Raw genomic sequence first — 21352 nt, forward strand, 5'->3', positions numbered from 1 at the left:
CACGACGCTTACTGAAATTAAAGCACTTATTGGACTTCTGTATCTTGCTGGTATTGTTATGCGATCTTCATACCAAAATTTACAGGATTTATACGATAATGATGGAACTGGATGCGATATTTTTAGAGCAACCATGTCATATAAAAGAATGCGATTTTTACTCAAATGTATTAGATTTGATAATATAGATGATAGACAAGAAAGAATACTTGTTGATAAATTAGCAGCTATTCGGGAAATATTTGAGGATTTTGTTGCTAATTGCAAAACTCATTATAATATTAGTGAGTATGCCACAGTTGATGAGATAATGCTAGATCGTTTCAGAGGAAAATGTTCGTTTCCTCAATACATAAAATCGAAACCTGAAAAATATGGGATAAAAATCTTTGTTCTTGTGGATACTCAAACACTTTATACAACTAATCTTGAAATATACTCAGAAACACAACCGGATGGTCCATATAAAGTCAGTAACGATGCTTTTGATGTAGTCAAACGTTTGGTTCAACCAATTTCTGGAACTAGACGTAATATTACTATGGATGATTGGTTCTCTTCTGTTTCTCTAGCGAAAGCGCTTTTGAAAGACAATAATCTGACAATAGTGGCTACCATTCAAAAGAACGAAAAAGAAATACCATCTTCTTTTGTTACTTCTGAAAGAAGAGAATTATATTCAAGCAAATTTAGATTTTCCAAAAATATGACATTGGTTTCATATGTTCCCAAAAAAAAAAAGACAGCTTTACTTTTATCTACAATGCATTACGATGATGCTTTGAATGATGATGATCCTAAAAAGATACCACAAATTATCGAGTTCTATAATCGCACGAAAGAAAGTATCGATGTTTTCGATGGAATGATAAGCACATATTCAGTTTCAAGAAAAAGTAATAGATGGTCACTAATTATTTTTTTTTCGACATTGGATATAGGTGCAATCAATGCACAAATAGTGTATCAGACTAACAACAAATATAAAACGATACGACGTTCATTTTTGAAGCAGCTCGGGATGGAATTAGTACAACAGCATTTAGAAAATCGATTAGAAACGTGTACTTTATCAAGATCATTGAGACAACGTATTTCAAAAATACTTAAAAAATCGACAATTCTAGCACGAATCAATTCACAAGGAAGATGTAGATTTTGCTCATCTACAAAAAATCGAAAAACAAAGAAGCAATGTCAAATATGTACTTCTCATATTTGTAATGAACATGCATATATGTTATGTCCTAAATGCACAGACTTCCCAGAAACGGAATCATCCGGAGAAAATGAATGAATTGCATGCAAAAATATTATATTTTTATAAATAAAAAATAAAATTATTACAATTTTCTTATTATTTCATTATTTATCAATAATTATTATACGAATAAAAAAAGATAAAATTAAAATAAAGATATATCATATAAAAACAATTATTTCCAGTGATTATTACGTTCCTTTTTAATTGATTAATATAAAGCCTTGTCGGAACGTTTTCTTATTTATTGATTTATTCTAATTGAGCCATGTTAACATTTATATTTTCTTATTAATTATTACTTATAGTAATTATAATTATATATGTGTGTAAATATATATATTATAAATATAATATATATATTATAAACATAATATATTTCGGTCTAAACGACCAGGACGCGCCTAGTAACGTTAGTTTCGAGATGCGCCTATTCCCGGGTTAAAAATCCACAATTTTTTCTATTGATAAACGTAGATGTTATTTCTTCACATTCGTTCAACAGTTGGACAATTATGTATGACATTCAAAAATTTTTTTTCGACGCATTCTGCTATGTACGTAATTGCGTGATCATTAGCAGCATTGATATATAGCAGTGGTATATCGTTCGTTAAAATATAATTGTTTTCATCTTCATTTTCAATATTTAAACTTGACGTTTTGTACGATGATGAAACATTTAGGATAGGAATATTATTTATGATTTCGCATAAAGTTTGGAGTTTGAAAAGACCACCAATGAATCTTCACGAATTAGAAGCAGCATTACACCGAATATAATGGGAAATATTTCAAACCACAATTAGAGTTTGAGTCATTATGCGTGAGCATTTTTCAAATCATTCGACGATAAGGCGGAAATACCAATTTTGGTGGAATTGGACCTGAATTGTAATAATTTATAATCATTGACTATAATTACAACTTAGTTTATTTAATACATCGTATACAAAAATATATAAATATAATAAATAATTAATAGTATAATAAATTTAATTTTTATTTTTACCTGTAATGTTTTACAACAATCAGAAGGAAGACTATATTCTTACTTTAAGTCTTTTAGGTCCGGTTGCACCAATGTTATGTTGACTTTAAGCGAGGTTGAAAACTCTCTCCTCTCTTTCGGCTTTAAAATGAGACAGTTTTTAAGTATTTGGTGCAACCGGGCCTTAACGACTACGTTTATACAGTCATCCTTAATCGGGTTTAATATCATCTGTAGTTAGAAAGTAACTAATCACAATCATTCCATTCCTCAGAGAAATAGTTACGATTGATCAGTTTTCGTAACTACATATGTTATTAATCTCGAGTAAGGGTACCGTGTAAACGTGGTCATTAATGTGCTTAAGCTGTCTTCTTTTTTGTCTACGTAAAAGTTGAGTTCGCAAACATTTTATGACACTTTTCTTTCTTGTCGTTTCTTTCAACATTTTAATGATATTTATCATTTCTTCTCGAGACATTTTCTATTACTGTATCCATTATATCTCCAGGATATCCAATCTTTTTACTTTCAGTAGTTTGAATCACAATGGATTCCTCAACTTGCATTTTGGAAGAAAACGCATCAGTTTCTTGAGCTACAATACATTCTTCAACTTTCGTATTGGAACAGTACGTATCAGTTTCTTCGCTGCAAAAATGACTTGCTGGTTTTTCTTCTACAATATTTTTTGTAACTCATTTAAATTAATTTCATCAGCCTCATTGGATTTAACTGAATTATTTAAATCTTGCATAATTGGCTTCTTTACTTGAGATTCTTTAATTTCATTAATTTTGTTAGGATTTAAATTATCTCCATTCTCAGATATTTCCTTACTGTAAAAATGAATAAAAAATTTTACTAAAAAGAATTAATATATATCTACATATTTAATACATATTACATACATATATGTGTATATAATGACAAAAATTTTATTTTTTAAATAAATTTATGATGTTTGAGTCTTATTTCTTTACTTACTATTTTTTCTACTATAAGATATAGATATTCTATGACATTTTATATTTGTCATGAATTAAGTAAAAATTTGCATGTAATATTCTATTAATGTCAAGACAAAAAAATAACAAAAATAATAATAATTTATTAGTCTTCAAATAATCAATCGCGGTAATGAGTTACCTTTTAGAAAATAGAATGGTAATAGTAATGAGTTACTTTTATAAAGTAATTTTACTAATCTTCTTTATCGTAAATACACAGTTTTTATTATACTTTACCTTTGTTCCACATTCGGAAAAATACTTGGAACAGCATTCTTTTTTAAACGAACACTTTGCAGCCCAAATTGTTCAATTTGGTCTTCTGCAAAGTGTTTGATGCAGACTGCTATATTTTAATGGATTCGTAGCATTACTTTGTTTGTGTAAAATAAGTAATGCGTTTATTCATTTTTTTTTTCGAAATTCTTCGTCACTGGGAAATCTGGAAAAATATAAATAAAAAATTATTTTCTACCGTAACAAAATTGTATATATATTTGAGGTTAATTTTTACTTACCTGTACATAGGTACCCATACATTTATCTTTTTATATTTGCTGGTTGTGCAACCTTGGACAAAGCAGTACGCTACCATTTCGATATTTTAATATAATAATACTTTTTTACGCAATTCAATTGTATAAACTCGTAGAAATTTGTCAACTCGCACCTTCGGACTTCGTGCGTTAAACTGGCCGCACACGATACATGATTTTTATGCTTACTCTCTTGCATACTGATCAATACATGTTAAAGCGGGGAGCACAGACTCTTGCATAACGCATAACACGTAATGCATAAGAAAATGTACCAATCAAAGCCCTCCGTTTCCTTCCTTTCCATGAAATAAAGAATTCTGATTGATTAAATTTCTTATGTATTACATGTTATGCGTTATGCAAAAGCTGTGCTCCCCGCTTAAGCCTGCAGCACACGATGCTTGTTTTCCTGCTGGATTTCTAGCTGGATTAGAATCTTGTCACCGTATTGGCTGCGATGTTGGCACTGGCAGCACCGCAGCCAATACGGTGGCAAGATTCTAATCCAGCGAACAATCCAGCAGGAAAACAAGCATCGTGTGCCGCCGGCTTTACTTTGCTCGGCTCGCTGCATAAGTCCGGATCTACAATAGAGTTTTAAGCCTTAAGGGTATATCCACACAAACTTGTATAGCCACATAAACGTATGCATAAAGAAAATTGTTCAATCACAATTTACATGCGTCTTTATAGAAGAAATGTGATTGGATAATTTTCTTTATGCATACATGCAAGTTTGTGTGGATATACCTTAACCCCGGATCTACAATAGGGTTTTAAGCCTTAAGTCATAAGAAATGGGCGAATCACAGTCGATTATTCCCCTCGGATTCGACTGTAATTGGTCAATTTCTTACGACTTAAGGCTTAAAACATCTATTGTAGATCCGGACTAAAGCTGGTTAAAGCTGCTTAAAGCTGGTTAAACAGCTTAAAGCTTAAAGCTGGTTCTACATTGATCGCATCGCAGCGTCGCAGCGTGTCGCAAGCGTTGCAGTCCAATCAGAGTCGAGCTAGCTCGACGTTGATTGGACCGCAACGCTTGCGACGCTGCAATGCGACTAATGCAGAACCAGCTTAATGTGCATAATGCATCATTTATCCTTGTTTAACATTCGGTGAATAACAAGGATAAAAGATGCATTATGCGTATCATGCGTGAAACCACCGATGAGATATTATTAAAGACCGACATCCTTACGGGAATTCGCGTCCTTGTGAATATTGAAGTGATTAAAGCCTGCGGCATACGATGCTTGTTTTCCTGCTGGATTCCTAGCTGGATTAGAATCTTGCCATTGTATTGGCTGCGGTACTGACAGTGTCAGCATCGTAGCCAATACGGAAGCAAGAATTTATTCTAACTAGCAATCCAGCAAGAAAACAAGCAACGTGTATCGTCGGCTTAAGAGTAAAAAAATTGATAATATTGTACTCATTTTATGATTTATTAGTTTAGTAGACGTGTTTATCAGTATATATGCATTTAAAACTCAATACTCGATTTTTCTGTAAAATTGTGATTTCAGTGTTAGCGTCAAAGTTTGATTATCAACAGAGATAATAACTGCAGAGAAAAAAATTGTAATTTTTCGGCAATATATAGGATATTATAACTTTACAATTATGTATATTTATTTATGGAGCATTTATGTAATAAAAAATGAATTTAATAATATTAGCCAAATATTTATTTTAATAATAACAAATTTATATCAATTATCGATAATGTCAGCGTTCTTCAATTATCTCCGGACCCTTTTTATACCGCCGAAAATATACCCAGGAATGACGGTCTTTAGGGCCAGTTGTTCCACTTTTTGATAAATTTTACCTGTGAGATAAATCTGGCAATCCGCGCATATGATTGGATAATCTTGCTACTTACCCAACAGGTAAAATATACCAAAAGGTGAAACAACCGGGCCTTAATATAGTATCTCGTCGGTGGTGAAACGGAACGCAGCCATGATTGACATGACCACGTTATCGACCGTGAGATATTAGTTTTAGTTCATGCATTCCTCAACTAGTCGATGACGCGACACAAGTTTTGAAGTATTTTTTTATTGGTCTTGAAAAACGCTTGAAAACGCTCTGATTGATCAATTCTGTGACTATAGTTGCGGGGTGCGGTCCACTTGACGTTACAAATGCTTCGAAGCGTTTGATTGACCAATCGGATGAAAGAATTTTGTTAATTGACCAATCAAAGCAAACCATCAAATGCTTCAAAGCATTTGTAGCATCAAGTGGAACGTAGCCTATATAGTTTTTTCAAAATTTCTTTTTTCGAAATTTCCGACTGTCACAGGAGGACGGACCGTTAGGGTGAAATCATACGGCGCGGAAAAAGACTGCGGAATAGAGAATGCGTCATTGAAGCATATTCCGAATAGCGCTGATTGGTTGCTTCAAGAAGACTAGAGACTGTGACTAGAGACCAGGAGAGTCAACTCGCGTGGTGGGGATGAGTCAAAAAACGTCCGCGGCTATTCACACGATGTGCAGCGGCACTGCGCATTGTGTGAAAGTTCGATATAAGAGCGACAAAGTGACGATTATAGAACGACAGAGCGACGACTATATAGAGCGACAGAGAGGACTAATGAAGCGCAAGAGTGGGGGAAGTTATCCGTCGCCACTTTTTGCCTCACCCCCACTACCGCTATTGGCACGAGTTGACTCTCCTGGTTCTAGTCTTCTTGGGTTGCTTCAATGACGCATTCTCTATTCGCATCTTCTTCCGCACCGTGTGATTTTACCCTTACATTTTTTTTGCAACATAGATTAAATGAGTCTTATGAATTTGATTGGAATAACGTACAGATACTGGATAGAGAAAAAATTTGGCACAAAAAATTGTTATCTGAAATGATATATATAAAAAGACAAAAATCGGGTCTTAATTTGCAAAATGATACAATGTCTCTCAATGATTTATATATGGATTTATTCTCGGTGAAGTAATGCTTTCATTCCTTATATTTATTATATTTTTGTTTATACCATTGACTTTGTAAGTACATGTTTTGTTGGCTTGCTGTTTCTCGGGAGATGTCAGTTGAATTTTATCTGGCGAACTGAAAAAATATTTAGCTCGTCTTGGTGGTTGCACGTAAGTAATTAAGATGAACTTCATTAAAGATAGTTGACTCATTTTGAATGACATCGTTGCAGTGAACTCAGCAGTCCAGTGAAACATGTACCAAATGAATAACCATGCATTTCTGCCAATCTTGTAAGTTCATTTTTTCAAAAATTTGTACTGTTTATTGATACATAATTTAAATAAAAATTGAAATATTTTTACACAATATAGCAAATTTACCAATTTGACGACCAGGATGCAATAGGACATTACTATGTATAACTTTATATTTGAGATAGGGATAATTAATGGGGGTGTAAATGTATTTAAAAGGATCTCAACCAAAGGTCGAAACATCTACTTATGTACTGTCACCGACGAGATATTATTAAAGACCGACACATCCTTATGGGAGTTCGCGTCCTTGTTAATATTGAAGTGATTAAGAGTAAAAAAACTGATATTACTAAAAACTGATTGTACTAATTTTATGATTTATTAGTTTAGTAGACGTGTTTATCGGTGTACGTGCATTTAAAACTCAATAACACTCGATTTTTCTTTAAAATTATGATTTCAGTGTTATCGTCAAAGTTTGATTATCAACAGAGATAATAACTGCAGAGAAAAAAAATTATAATTTTTCGGCATTATATAGGATATTATAGCTTTACAAATATGCATATTTATTTATAGATTTATGTAATAAAATATCATGAATTTAATAATGTATTGGTCAAATATTTATGTTAATATAATAGCAAATTTATATCAATTGTCGATAATGTCAGCACTTTTCGATTACCTCCGGGCCCTTTTTATACCGCCGAAAATTTGCCCAGGGGTGACGATCTTTAATAGTATCTCGTCGGTGGTACTGTACTATATTGTACATCCATGTAATTATTAATTTTCACATTAAAATCTAGTATTGGCTCATAAAGGCTCGTTGAGAGTGTTGTTCGATTTAACCTGGTGAGCCTTGAAAGAATATTTGTATTTCTTTTTTGCATGGCAGTCCGGCAGATAATTCAACATGGCTGCCTTAAGCTCACTTTTATGACATACTTCATGCCACCTCCCTCAATTTGCACCGCAATTGCGCGAACCGCGGTTGATCAAGTAACTTTTCAGTTCATGGTGCCGATATGCAAATTAATGAGGTAGCGCGATGGTCCGTGCTCTTTGTGCGCTTGATGGGCACCGCCGTTGCACTGTCACAGGGAATGGCGATGGAAGCTGTATTCCGCGAGCGTCGCAATTCACGGTCCTTCTCATCCAACGCGTCCCTGAGCGCCGTTTTCTTCGACTTGGACAATACTCTGGTGGAAACCAGGAGAGCGGACAGTCAGACTTGCCGCAAGGTACGGGAGGATAACGTTTTAACCTAAGAATCAACCCTTTTCTCGTCCCCGCCTCCCCCCTCCCTACCGAATTTGATTAGCGGTTCACCCAATTTTCTCAGAGCGAGACCAGACCGATTGCCGCCGTGAAATCGGGCGAGCGTGCTAAGCTCCTCGCGAAAAGTCGCACTCTCCCACGACGTTTTGGCCACTCACGTCGCAAGAATAGAAGTCTCTCTCCCTTCTCCCCGTCCCGTGTGTAATACGAGCCGATTCCCCGATATAGAGTGCTTTCTTTGCGACGCGACGGCTGTTCCAGGCTATTCTCGGCGCCGCATCTCAGCATCTCGCACCCTCGCGCGGATTCTCGCGTAGATTCTCGCGAGAGATTTTAAATCTCGTTTTGGTTGCGCTTTTCTCGCCTTTCCACGTCTTTCCCCAGCGATGTACCCCCCCCCTTCCCCCGTTGGGCGCGGAAAGTACAGAAGAGTGCAGCCAAACGTGGACGGACTTTGCGGACCGTGCAAAGCGGTGCAAAGTCCGTGAAGTTGGTCGCGAGATGAGTCGAGATACGGCCTGTTCGAGAAAAATATTTCTAACCATGAAATTTTCATAATGGAAAACTTGCGTCGTGTGACAATATGTTTTCTTGTTATTGCACGCGGAGATGATTCGGAAAATATTCTAACTGACTGATCGATAACTGTATCTTATGCATTGTTCCGACATTATTAACGGAGATAGTTTTAAGGTTACCGACACACTTTGGGACGGAATTCCCGATACACTTCAAAGGGATAGTTTTAATGACGGAGCAGCTGCCAGCAGCAGACACGCGCACGTGTTCTGCGTACTTACACATCGTCCGCTGGTTATTTTCGGCCACTTCGGTGAGTGTGTCAAAGGGCAAGGCTAGGCGGCGAGAGGACCGTTCTGGGAAATCTGCCAGTTGGCTCTCGACTATGCTACGCGACGGACAGCGCGACAGCCGGTCCGACGCCTTTTAGAACCGCACGGTTTCGGGAATTGCTTTCCTGTGGCTTGGATACATCGACGACATCGATACTGGAACAGTAGTATCAAACGTGTACCGCCGGTCTTCAACTTTGACAGAGACAATTCACATTCATTTCTTCTTTTTCCACTTCTTTCTAAACAGTCGAACACCATGAGTATCCCGGAGGGTGTCATGAAGTGCGTGGCCATACTGAAGGCGGTGGATACCGACTCGGAAAAGTTCGCCGTGCTGTTCATGGTCACCAAGTTGGTGAAAGGCAAGGATTGCAACTCTGCTGCCAAGAGAATGCTCTTCGAAGCCATCGGAGCTAAGTTTCTCAAGAAGCTGTTGTCTAGCGCAAACGTCCCTGTGGATTGTCCACCGCAAGTCTACAAATCAGTGGCGTTGTCCATCCTTTCTGTATTCTGCATGGAACCCGAATTGGCCTCTCATCCCGATATGGTGGGACATATCCCGGCGCTCCTGGAGATAGTGTCTCAGGCTGACGAGGATGCACCAGACGACATGCTAATCATCGTCAGTGAGGCTTACACTTGCTTGCAGTGTATCGCACAATATCCTCCTGGACAGAAAGCGTTGCTCGAGCAAAAAGCGATTTCAAAGATGTGTGATATATATGCAGAGAAGACCTTTCAGACGGACGAGGCTTTAAATATTCTAGTCACGTTGGTCAGTACGTTTGGACCAGAAGCTTGGAATCCAACAGACACTGGGCCCTTTCACGTTATAATGAACAAGATAGCCTTAGATTTTGAAACTGATCATACGGAGAGAAAATTCGAGCTATGCACCATTCTACAGGCTTTATTGCAATCCTGCAGAAAGGAAGTGATATCCACGAACACAAAAGAAGAATCTTGGCCGTTGAGCATTCACAAAGGCCTAAGCGATATTCTGGGATCGAAAATAGTCAAAAAGCAACGGGATCCAGCTTTGAAACTCGCATCTGTTATGATAAATCTGTTGGGCGCGGATTGGGCCATGTCCGACAAAGAAAAACCAAAGATATTCTTCCTTCTGCTCATTCAATTGGCGTCGATCGAGGTCCGAATGCAGTTAGAGGACAAACAGCTTAAAGCTGTGCTCGAGAATAGCGATTTGATCACGGCTTGCTTCATCATTCTCGAGATCTCAATCAGTTACATAGTTACAGATCAGCTGGATTTGGAGCAGAAAGAAAAGCAGTCTCTATACACGGCTTTGAAGGGCGCCTTCGCAGCTGTTATCGGTCTGCTGAGTTCCGTATCAAAGATGAAAACTTTGACGAATGTGAAAGAAAAGATATTCATATGCGCCGTTGTCAGGGTGCTCGCAGCTTGGATGGCGCAAGAAACGAGCGCGATGCGTCCACAAGTTTACGCCGTGTTACCGTACGTGCTGACGGTGGCTAACGATACCTTTTACGCGCATCGAAACAGGAAATTGGCCGAGAAAGCCAAATGTAAAGCTAAAGCGGACGAAGGAACGTCGTCTGGAGAACCAACCGTTCACGATCCATTAAGCGAGATTGACGTATTGAGACTACTATTGCCAGCTCTATGCTATCTGGCCGTAGAAGAGGCCGCCAGAAAGATTCTTCTTCAGCATAAGCAAGACCAAATCTTGTTCGAGTGTCTCTCCTATCATTGGACCATCGTACACTACAAGAAGCCGCCGGTGCCGAGATCGGAGCGTCTGAAACTTCTGCAAGATGGCAATCGCACGGAGGAGCTGGACCTGCATATTCTGGAGGAAATGAAGGATTCTAGAACCGCGATGGTGTCCCTCTGCAACGTCTTGATGAATATCACCGTACTGGAGGCAAAATTGGTGGAGGAATCGCCGACATTCATTTCACTGTTGAAGTTCATCTACAACAATCTGCCGGAGCTAAAGCAGATCCCGGAGAATCTGGTGCTGCACGGTCATCTGGCGGTCCTAGGCTTGTTGTTAATGAAGCAACAGGCAAAACGTATCAAGAAGAACGACTTCTCGATATGCCGTTACATTCAGGCCACAATAAGATTCCTGTGGGATGCGTACATTATCGATGAGAGCAACGATCCTACCGAACTGGTAGTTTCCATGTCTTACAAGGAACATTGGATGGAACTGATGGAGCTCTGGTTCCTGGGGATGCAGACGATGTCTGGCGTGCTGCAAGTGATACCCTGGTTGTCGCAATTTACGATAGAATCCGGCTGGGCGGAGGAGATCATCGAGACGCTGAAACGAGTGAAGATTGGCGGTCTGGAACCGAATGTCAAGTCCGCCTTCGAGGATCTGCTGTGTCATTTGGTGAAGGCTGACGATAGCGTCGCGTCAGTGTTGAAAAAATGCGGCGCGTTAACTGTCTGTCGAAATCATCGCATGATGGAGCTTGGAAAGCGCCTCTTTGGAGATTAGGATTGAGCAATGAGAACATTACTGTATAGTTTTTGGTTTTCGTATTGCGCGAGCGATGTAAAAAAATTACGCGGAATTATAGCGGAAGTAACGAAGAATTAATTAAGCGAGGCGAACAATTAATCGAACTTTTGTATAAAGAGCTAAGATCTTTGTAAAATAGTCTCTAGTATTTTGCGACTTAAATTTATTATTTTACGCGTCTCCTGCATACGATATTCGAAATACGTATGTGCGCGTAGTTCAGTGTATATTTAGACAGCATCACGTCTGGAAATAGTTTCCTGGCAAGCGAGAAAACTAAGAAACTTATCGCTCGAAGAAACTCTTAAGTAAATCATGTATACGGAGATACACGAAACTTTAATATGTATATTTTGTTTGTATGTGTGTGTTATTATCAGATATGCTTCTTTTTACTTTGCCACATTGCGAAAGCGAAGATTGTAATAGTATTGATGTTACTATAATTCTAAGATGCTTTAATTTGAGAAAAGGTTTTGTAATGAAAGAAATAGTTTCCTATTAAATAGAAGAATTTTGTAAGCGTTTGCTTGATTTCATCACCATCATCCACTTTCACTTTATGTGCCTAACGTTCTTAATAAAGTTATTTTTAACAAAGATATTAAAAGAAAGATTACTGGATAGCAGAAACAATTTTGAGACAATTAATTGCAAGCTATGTATGCATTGTAATCTTTTTCAAAGACAAGTGTCATGTTTTAATATCCAGAAATTTTTCAGCTACAATTTATAGGCTTTGGAAATAACATATGATGTTGTTGTTGTTGGCACAACTCATTTTGTTGTGATTACAGCAATGTCCGCGGATGCCACTTCGAGTGTCCACTAATCGGCTCGAGTATTTCAATGAATCAATGCATTTTCTAGGTAATCATTAATAATGAATTAAGTGTCCTAAAAATCCTTAACTGACCGCTGTATCCTGTCGTCCTGAGACCTTCGTTAATTAATGAACTCCACATTCAATATTTCTCTCTTTTACTTTACATCTTGTCTATCAAGAAATCGCTTTGCTAACAATTCTAATCTCTTTTTCTCTAACAAGAAGAAATTCTGCAATATAAGCAAGATGGTCATCAACGATTTATATACATTTTTATTGAGTGTGGAAATTGCTTTCATTCTCATCTTCTCCTTTATTTTCAGTTCTTCACTCATCATTCTTTATCATAAAACACATGATTATAATAAAAGAGAGCTAACATCTCTCATTGTATACATTTACCTGCAGTTGACTGAGGAATTGACTCGGGAATACGGGATCCCGGAAGATGCGTCCGCCAAGATAACGGCCACGTATCTGAAGCAATTTAGAAAATGTCCCGACAACGCGACTCTCACATTGGATGCTTGGCGTACCATCCTCTGGAACAAAGCGCTGGGCCACAAGTATTCGCATCTAGCAAAAAAAATTTACGAAAGATGGCTCTATTTAAGATATCACTACATGATACTGGCGCCGAACACAGTTTCTATGCTACGTCAATTCAGGAAGAAATATCTACTGGGTCTAATTACCAACGGACCGTCAAACGCTCAGTGGGAAAAGATTCAGAAATTGTCACTGGAGCAATATTTCGATATTATCCTAGTATCCGGTGATCTGCCGTGGGAGAAACCAGAAGCAGAGATATTTCAAAAGGCGTGTCATTTTCTTAAAGTAAGACCCGAGGGATGCATCATGGTCGGTGACAAGTTGGAGACTGATATTTTAGGTAGATTTTCTTCTAACAGTTTTATAATCTTCCAGAAATATCATCTGGAAACATTTATTTCAAAAGATATTAGATTGTATAAATGAGATGAAAAATGATCGTATAGGTGGAATCGAGGCTGGACTGTACGGAACAGTGTGGATACCTACCACGGATAAACCTCGTCTCTCGGTGGACGATCCTAAACCAGATTTTACAATAAGACACGTAACAGAACTGCTCCGCATATTGGAAAGAGGCCCAAATGCGCCGGAACTCGAAGACTGTTCTTCAAATGGATCTGATGGCAGCTAATGAGGAGATGCATATTATATTAATTTCTTTTCAAATGAGAAACTACTCGATGCTTATAAGTATTGAATATCTTATTAAGCAAGATTTATCAGATTTTTGTTGTATGTGTTAGCGTTGTTGTTTTTTTATTGTATATGTTTTACATATACGATAGCACTCAGATTTAATATATTGATTTACATTAGAATTTTTTTTTTTTTAAGTTTTTATAACTTTATTAGTTCTACAATTTTCAAACTTTACAAAATTTTCATGGAATACGCTATAATTTATCTGTACGCTATAGAAACTATCTTTATATTTCATACGATACTTCAATATGAAAAACACACTTATACACACACAGAACTTAAAACAAATGCAATTATTTTGATAATATTATATATTAACATTTTATGAAAGTTGTTTTAAATGACGAGAGAACCACCGCATGTTATGTTTGTAGTTATTTAATGACTTACCGAATTAATATCGCAAATAGATGCCAAGTTTTTCAGTTACCTTTTCAAAGTTACCTTCTTGAAGTTAAAATAATTGTAGTGTACCGAATGAGAGGGAGACAAAACTCATGTACAAAACAAAATGCACAAACAGAGCCAGTAGCTGTAGATACGAACAAAATAAGATATGGCAACCATAAGCAACTATTTTATCGTCCGTATATATATATATATATATATACACTTAAAAAAACCGTAATATATGTAATATATGTATATTTAAGAGTCTGCATAATATATAAATTTTCCTGTTGTACAAACGCGTAACATTTGTGTATTTGTACATAGATATGCACAGAATGTATATGTGTGACTACAAATGTACATGGAACCTATTTTTTCATATATATTTTATCTCTGTTGAGAATTCAGCTTGTGTTGGACGAATTATAAACCACAGATCCTCATACAGACGTATTGTGAAATCCAATATAAGAGAGCAGATGAATAAAAGATATATATGAATATGAAATAAAATCAGCACACTTTATTTCCCAACACTAATATATCATCAACTGATAAATGAATCATTCACCTGTGTAAATATTGCATATCCAATGTTTATTTAGTTGCTAACACAATAAGTTACTCGAGGGCGATATATAAATATGTATAAAGACAATATGACGAGCAAGGCGTTGAAAGCAAATATTTCTTAACGAAGGAACAGAAATAAATACATTAACTCAGTTTACGATTCTACTTTATCATTATGTTCAGATGTGATTTCAGATTCCGTCTTTTCTTCTTTCGTTTCCACTGTTTCGTCTTGCGTGGATACGGAATTCGGTGTCGAAGGACTCAGTTCCTGTTTCTCAGAAAACTCGATTGAATTATCTACGATAGAATTATCACGAACACTTTCGGCAGTCACAATTTCGACAGAAACCTGCTTGTTATTATCTTCTAGTTCTAAATTGTCTATTTTCAAGTCCGGAGAATATAAAGTTTCCATGTCTATTTGTGCCTAAATAAAGTAGAGATTATTATTTATTTCCGGAATATAACGAAGAATGTTGAATTATCTTACCCGTTCAATGAGGCTGATGTCTCTACTCTTGTGACGTAGATTCTTACAAATATGTTGAACTTGTTTGGGATCTACACCTGCTTCGACCAATGATACCAGCACATCTCTTTCGGTAATAAGTAGTTCAGGGTTCGCGTCGACTAGCATCACTGATTTTGTGGTAATTTTTGGAGATCTGTCAGCCTTCATCATTTTCTGATAAGATTCTAGTTTCGCCATCACTTTATTCTCATCCAAAACCTTCGGTGGCGTAGGTGGCCTAATCTCAGATACGCTTAACAATTTTTGCGCATGGATCAAATCTTCCAACTCCTCGTCTATGTCTGAATCATCCGCTATATTTAAGGAGATTTTTAACTGATAAATCTCATACAGCATTTTATTCTGAAATAAAAGAGAAAGTCCATAAAGACGATATATTGCGATATTAAAACAAAATTCTTTTACATTTATGACAATTTTATTATTTATACCATGTTTAATATTCCTTTATATTGATTAATATGCTTCTTAAATACGTCCTGCAGCTCTTTATCGGTATAAAGACCTCTCTGCATTATTTCTTTAGTGATGTCGTAAACAAATTTAATATATTTCTTCTCTTCTTCTTTTTGAGATATGAATTTGGACTCTTTGGTACATTTTCGGTCGCCATCAAAATCGTAACATTGCGAGACGCTTGAAGATATCGTGTGATAATCGATTTTTGGCTGTCTTGGGGACTGAGATCTTGATTTAAATATCGTTGAATCTAATCTACTAGCTGCGCAAGGAGCTGGGAATTCTTTTTCGTATCTACACCTTCTACAAAAATGAAAAATGAAAAGGGAATTTTAAGATATATATGATATGTAATCAAGTGTAATATATTTTAAACATAATTAGAATAAAAAATATATATTTATTGAAAGTTACAGCAATAATTTTTGAGGGGAAGTTGAATAAAACAATTAATAATTTGAATCTTTAATGCAAGCTCACCTCTGTCGCAAAAAGCATGTTGGTGAATTGATATCAGGAACGTCTCGCATAGAGTTCAGCTCCTTTTTGCAAATATAATTTGATACTAAAAATTTTTTACGTTTCGGCGAACATGTCGTTGGTGACGTCATTCTTTGACTTTTTGATGTTGATCGTTGCCGTCGATTCATTTGATCGGTTTCGTCATAATATGTGTGACTACTACAAGCTTTCAATTGATCTAAATTACAATTGCAAAAATCCAGATGCTTCGCGTTTAAATATATTTCTAACATATCCTGCATGAAAAATTTCAAAGCATAGATTTAAAAAATCATTTTGGTTTCGAAAAGTAGCAAAGATTCAACTTCTTAATCTCTAAAAATCACCGATTAGCTTAACAACTAGAAATCTTTATCTGTTTGTTACATTCATTCCAATTTATAATTTTAATATGTTAGCTGTACTGAACTTTACCATGGGATGATGTCGAGTATCATAGGCCAATCTATCGATGACATCGTCCGTTGCTCCCAGACGCAAACAGACCTCACTATCATCAGCTCTTTGTACTTTGTATCGTTGATTTCTTTTTAAAGAAATTTTATTTCTGGTATCAACTACGCTTCTTGCCAATAAAATCCGTCGTAGATGCAAGCTCATCGAATTATAAGCTGCCAATTGCTCAAAATAGTTCTGTCCCGTTTGGTTATAAGCTAAATTTTTTATAGAATTTTTAATATTACAATTATGAATTAGAATACTATTATATGTATATGTATTATAAACACTCACTGCTGCTCTTTAGATTAACCTGCTTCTTCATACATCTTGTCATTTCTGACGAAAAATTCAAATATACGATTCTAGATAACAATAGTAGTAAAAAAATATAATTATTGAGCAAAAGAAAGTTCTCTTAAAAAATTTTGAGCAATGTAAAGTGATTCGATGACATTAAAAATTTTCCATTCTCCCTTTAAATGGGAGCTATGCGCTGTGCCATGTCTGCCACTTTATTCATGAAGTTTTGTTGACGGTCTGTCACTAAGCAACGAACACGTGCTAAACTCCTCCCCATTTGTCTGATACTCTCAACAATAAAAACATGGGAATATGCAAATGTAGCTGTACAATTAATATAATTCAATAAGATTATATTTATAATCAATAATTCAATAACATTATATTTAAAAGTAAAATTATATATATGAGGAATAGATGATTACATTTGGCATAGAATGGAATGATTAATATCAGATATGAATTTTATAAAATAACATAAATTGTATGTGTTTATATATTAAATATCGATAAAATATTAAAATTGTTATCAAAATATTAACTGTACTTGTTCGATAAATATTAAGAAACTTAAATACATATAAATGTGTTTGACAACGATCAGTCAATATAAAAATATAATTTCTTTTTATATTTCACTAGACCACTATTAAAAAGTTAAAAATCTGTATATTTAGATTTAGGCGAAGTATTATTGTTGTTCGGAAAGTTGTTCTCAATAGACAGCGACAATAAAATGATCTTCAATCTGATCTCGTTGGAGCTCTTGTATGTACATTATTATTAGTCTTATAAAGATATACTTGTGCTAAAATGGCAACATCGATCGTGACTTGAACGGCACCGCACACCTGAAATTGCACGGGGGTATCTCTCAAAATAAAGTAACACGTTTTGAAAATGTCTCCTATGGTCCACATTGCCACCATTGCTATGCTAAAATTATAGTAAAATATTAATTAAATGTATATATACATAACTTTCGTTCCTTTTCTGTATCTAGTCCTCACCTCATTCCTACAGTTGACTTGTTCGACGAATTGCGAAGAAATTGAGGGACTCCTAGCATAGCTTCTATCAATACTGCTAAGAATCCAATAATTTCAATAAATATTGGTATATCCAGAAATAAATATGTTATCACACCACCTATGCCAGCGAACAGAACCATGAAACCCAAGTAGGACTTGAAGTCTGTCCACTTCCAAAAGAATCTAGCATCCAAATCTGCAAAGTATAAAAATGCGCCACCTATAAATGCAGGTATTTATATGTATATATAAATCAGTATCTATATATATCTGCAATAATAAGATATATTCACCTGTAAGTACACGATCTTTTGCTTTGATTATCTGCGTTCTGTTTTGTACATTAATGCAAAGCTTAATCATAACAAACATTGCCAGAATCATAAGTATACTTTGCAACAAAAGCGGAAGTTCATAGTGCTTACCAAACCTGTAAAAAAAACGTGTAATGTTAGTACTTGGAGACACATTCAATGATTTATTTTTGTCATATAAGTAATAATAAACATGTATTAACTCTTCATAAACCACATGGAGATTTAAAGACCCAAATGAGAGAGAGAGAGAGATTTAGGTCCGGTTGCACCAATATTACTTTAATTTTAAATAAAAAACAATAACTAAAGGGCAAAGTAAGAGTCAACACGTTAAAATTATAGTTTGAAATTGGTGAAACATAAAAAATTAAGTTAGATTCAGTCTGAATATAATTATAACATTTAATTAAATAAATTAAGTAACAAATAAATAACAGAAATTCTACATGACAAGTTTCGGCTACATGATTGAGCCCTCTTCAGATACAATTTTACATGAATTTGATACACAATAAGTTCATGCAAAAAACGCATATTAAATACTGTTCGGATGTATTAATCTACGCCGTTCACATGCCATTCGTGATCAATGTCTCTTGGAAATCTAATTACAATATAAAGTCTTATTACAAAAATAAAATCTCTTTTCAACTTTAAAACGAGACAGAGAGAGTTTTAAGTCTTGCTTAAAGTCAAAGTAATGTTGGTACAACCAGACCTTAAAGATTCAACTTTGAATTATTTTACTAATTCAGATTTAAATATGTATAGAAAAAGTAAAAAAATGTTTCAGGTCATACAATTGTACAATCCTATTCATCCTATTCTTAAATGTTGAAAGAATATACTAGTATTTTTACAGATTTTTGTTAGAGCCTAAAAACTCTTTGAAAAACAATTATCCTTCAGCAACCCAGATGGTCTAAGGTCGAAATAGAAATTCAAGGTAGTCTGCGAAGAGTTAAGATACGTAAAATGTCCAGAATATTAGAACATTATTAAAACATTATGTACAAGAATATTAAGAGGCATTAAAAGTTGTTTGCGGAGTCCGTTAGAAAAGGATGAGACATGACAAGTTGTGTCTCTGGCAGGTACAAACCAGAATAATATACGAAGCGTGTTGGCGATCAGGAGGGTGAGGCAAACGTAAAGAGAGAACCCTTCAGCATCTTCCTTCCTTTTGATTTCCTTGTACTGCGGTACGTAGGGTACAACCGCGCCGAAGACCAACGCACAGGATGCGATCCAACCGGCTAGATTCTTCAGGTTCAGCTCGTACGTGTCGTCCATCGTCACGAGCCTTCGTTTCTAACATACCGCGCGCTCCGCCGTTGATCTATCGCATCGAGAAGAAACGTTAATTATACGTGCGAACAATTAACGAGATAATCGTACGTGTGATAATAATTTACGTTTTTAGGTTACAAGCCGGCCATTCATCGTCATGTCGCTGATACGTGCCACATGAGCACGTATCCATATTCAAATGTCAGCTGGACGTTGGTAGGCCGAATTTACTCGCAATATACGTTGGGGTAAATAAATGTCACTGCATTGTATCAAATTTCGTCCCTTGGTACGATGTTTACGCTCGAAACAGCTCGAGACAAAAAGTGTATTTTTATTTGTTTCTATTTTCGTACATTTCCCAACCACATCGACACGCGAGACATTTCGCGAATGACCAATAGAGGTCATCACAAAAGCTCGAAATTTTCAAATTTTTTTACATAATGTGCAAATCCTAAATAAATAATAAAATAAACCAGTGCTATTCCTAAGATTTCTAATTCTGGCATTGGTGTCAGTATTTATGCTTATTTTTCTACCTGTTGAAGAAGGAATGCTGATATATGTCATGTCATTGTTCAAAATTGCAAATCTTGGACAGCATTGAAATAAATAAGTATAAATATCCTAGGCATAATAAGGTGACATCATAATTTAATAAATAAATTTTTTTTATTGAAATATCTATAGTCGATATGAAAGAAAACGTACTTCCCTGGTGAACATTTTTCTCAAATTTTTATACGAATTGGAACATTTTTCGGAAATACTCAGGAATATATTCGGAAAGTTTACATCTTAATTCTCTCAGAATTTTTCATACAAGTGAATTCTGAAATATTCTGAAATTTCTCATCCCATATAATTTAAAAAAAATATTTTTTAATTCTTTGGATTTTATAACATTTTATCAGATATTATACTTACAAAAACTTTAAGGGGATGCTGGAGTGACAAAATTATTATATTACAGTTGTATAAAAATCTTCGAATTGACTGAACGGAATAAAGAATCCTTTTTTACAGGATTAAAGTAGACGCAAAATTAGGAGGTGGTGCAGTGGATTTTATATTAAAATCGAAAAAAAGTTAAAAAATTTTGTAACATTTTTTCGATTTTAGTATAAGGTCCACTGCATCACCTCCTAATTTTGCATCTATTTTAATCCTATAAAAGGATTCTTTATTCCGTTCAGTCATTCGAAGATTTTTATATGATTGTAATGTAATAATTTGATCACTCTCCAGCAGGGCTGTGTAATATTTAAAATATTTCCATTTTAAATATGTATTTAAAATGGAAATAGCATTTTACACTTTCCATTTTAAATGGTTTTTGGAAAACCATTTTCATTTTACATTTGAAATGGAATCTTGTCTATCATTTAACCATTCATAAAATAGGTAAATGGTTTTTCTATGTTTTCACAAATTTTCCCTAGAATCATTGACGTATAAAAAGAACTAAGTCCCATGATTAACCGAAGATTTTTATGAATATTCAAATAAACTGCAAATTAAACTGTAAAGAGAAAATTAATTCCAAATAGTCCATAAATATTGATTAAATATCTCTTAATAAAAAATGAATGTTCCTGCATTATGTAAAATACTATATACATTTCTAAAAATGTATATTATTCTTAACATCTAATTTTGACCATAACCGGCGCTTTTCATATTAATTTGATTTATTCAAGTAAATGGTCCCGTTTCCAAATTATAATATTAAAAAATTTAAAA

The 21352-nt window shown here is 35.2% G+C and overlaps 6 protein-coding genes across 8 annotated transcripts in view; 3 read left to right on the plus strand and 3 right to left on the minus strand.

Annotated features, from left to right (window-relative positions):
* The window catches only part of LOC108727235 (uncharacterized), a 1929-nt gene extending 632 nt beyond the window's left edge, over positions 1–1297 (plus strand). The window contains exons 2-4 of the mRNA XM_018455280.1: positions 86–845; positions 942–1091; positions 1260–1297. Coding sequence (XP_018310782.1) covers positions 86–845; positions 942–1091; positions 1260–1297 — 948 coding nt within the window. The remainder of the gene's footprint in view (positions 1–85; positions 846–941; positions 1092–1259) is intronic.
* A 1634-nt stretch (positions 1298–2931) lies between these two features.
* LOC108727236 (uncharacterized) lies at positions 2932–3802 on the minus strand. The gene is made up of 3 exons (XM_018455281.1): positions 3781–3802; positions 3500–3608; positions 2932–3091 (listed from the first exon to the last, which is right to left on the minus strand). The coding sequence occupies exons 1-3, from the start codon at positions 3800–3802 to the stop codon at positions 2932–2934; spliced, it is 291 nt and encodes a 96-aa protein (XP_018310783.1).
* A 4043-nt stretch (positions 3803–7845) lies between these two features.
* Positions 7846–13699, plus strand: LOC108727285 (N-acylneuraminate-9-phosphatase). The gene is made up of 3 exons (XM_018455342.1): positions 7846–8256; positions 12897–13380; positions 13487–13699. Exons 1-3 carry the CDS (start codon positions 8041–8043, stop codon positions 13672–13674), a joined length of 888 nt encoding a protein of 295 aa, XP_018310844.1. The 5' UTR covers positions 7846–8040; the 3' UTR covers positions 13675–13699.
* Positions 8174–12168, plus strand: Neurochondrin (neurochondrin). Its single transcript, XM_018455332.1, has one exon. The coding sequence runs from the start codon at positions 9404–9406 to the stop codon at positions 11636–11638; it is 2235 nt and encodes a 744-aa protein (XP_018310834.1). The 5' UTR covers positions 8174–9403; the 3' UTR covers positions 11639–12168.
* A 1000-nt stretch (positions 13700–14699) lies between the features above and the next one.
* LOC108727280 (uncharacterized) lies at positions 14700–17072 on the minus strand. The gene is made up of 6 exons (XM_018455334.1): positions 16960–17072; positions 16642–16880; positions 16186–16463; positions 15678–16008; positions 15205–15588; positions 14700–15141 (listed from the first exon to the last, which is right to left on the minus strand). Exons 1-6 carry the CDS (start codon positions 17000–17002, stop codon positions 14866–14868), a joined length of 1551 nt encoding a protein of 516 aa, XP_018310836.1. The 5' UTR covers positions 17003–17072; the 3' UTR covers positions 14700–14865.
* Positions 17073–17637: 565 nt separating this feature from the next.
* Positions 17638–19992, minus strand: LOC108727286 (PQ-loop repeat-containing protein 1). Of its 3 annotated transcripts, none has more exons than XM_018455344.1 (5): positions 19781–19992; positions 19419–19655; positions 18293–18429; positions 17979–18219; positions 17638–17904 (listed from the first exon to the last, which is right to left on the minus strand). In XM_018455344.1, exons 2-5 carry the CDS (start codon positions 19607–19609, stop codon positions 17712–17714), a joined length of 762 nt encoding a protein of 253 aa, XP_018310846.1. In that variant the 5' UTR covers positions 19610–19655; positions 19781–19992; the 3' UTR covers positions 17638–17711. The 3 variants fall into 3 exon arrangements, with proteins under 3 accessions (XP_018310846.1, XP_018310847.1, XP_018310845.1); XM_018455345.1 differs by having other exon boundaries at positions 17979–18195; positions 19732–19992; XM_018455343.1 differs by having other exon boundaries at positions 19732–19992.
* Between the last annotated feature and the right edge of the window lie 1360 nt (positions 19993–21352).

This window comes from Mycetomoellerius zeteki, unplaced genomic scaffold (assembly GCF_001594055.1).
Source record: "Mycetomoellerius zeteki isolate Tzet28-1 unplaced genomic scaffold, Tzet1.0 scaffold48, whole genome shotgun sequence".
In the NCBI taxonomy this organism is placed as follows: domain Eukaryota; kingdom Metazoa; phylum Arthropoda; class Insecta; order Hymenoptera; family Formicidae; genus Mycetomoellerius; species Mycetomoellerius zeteki.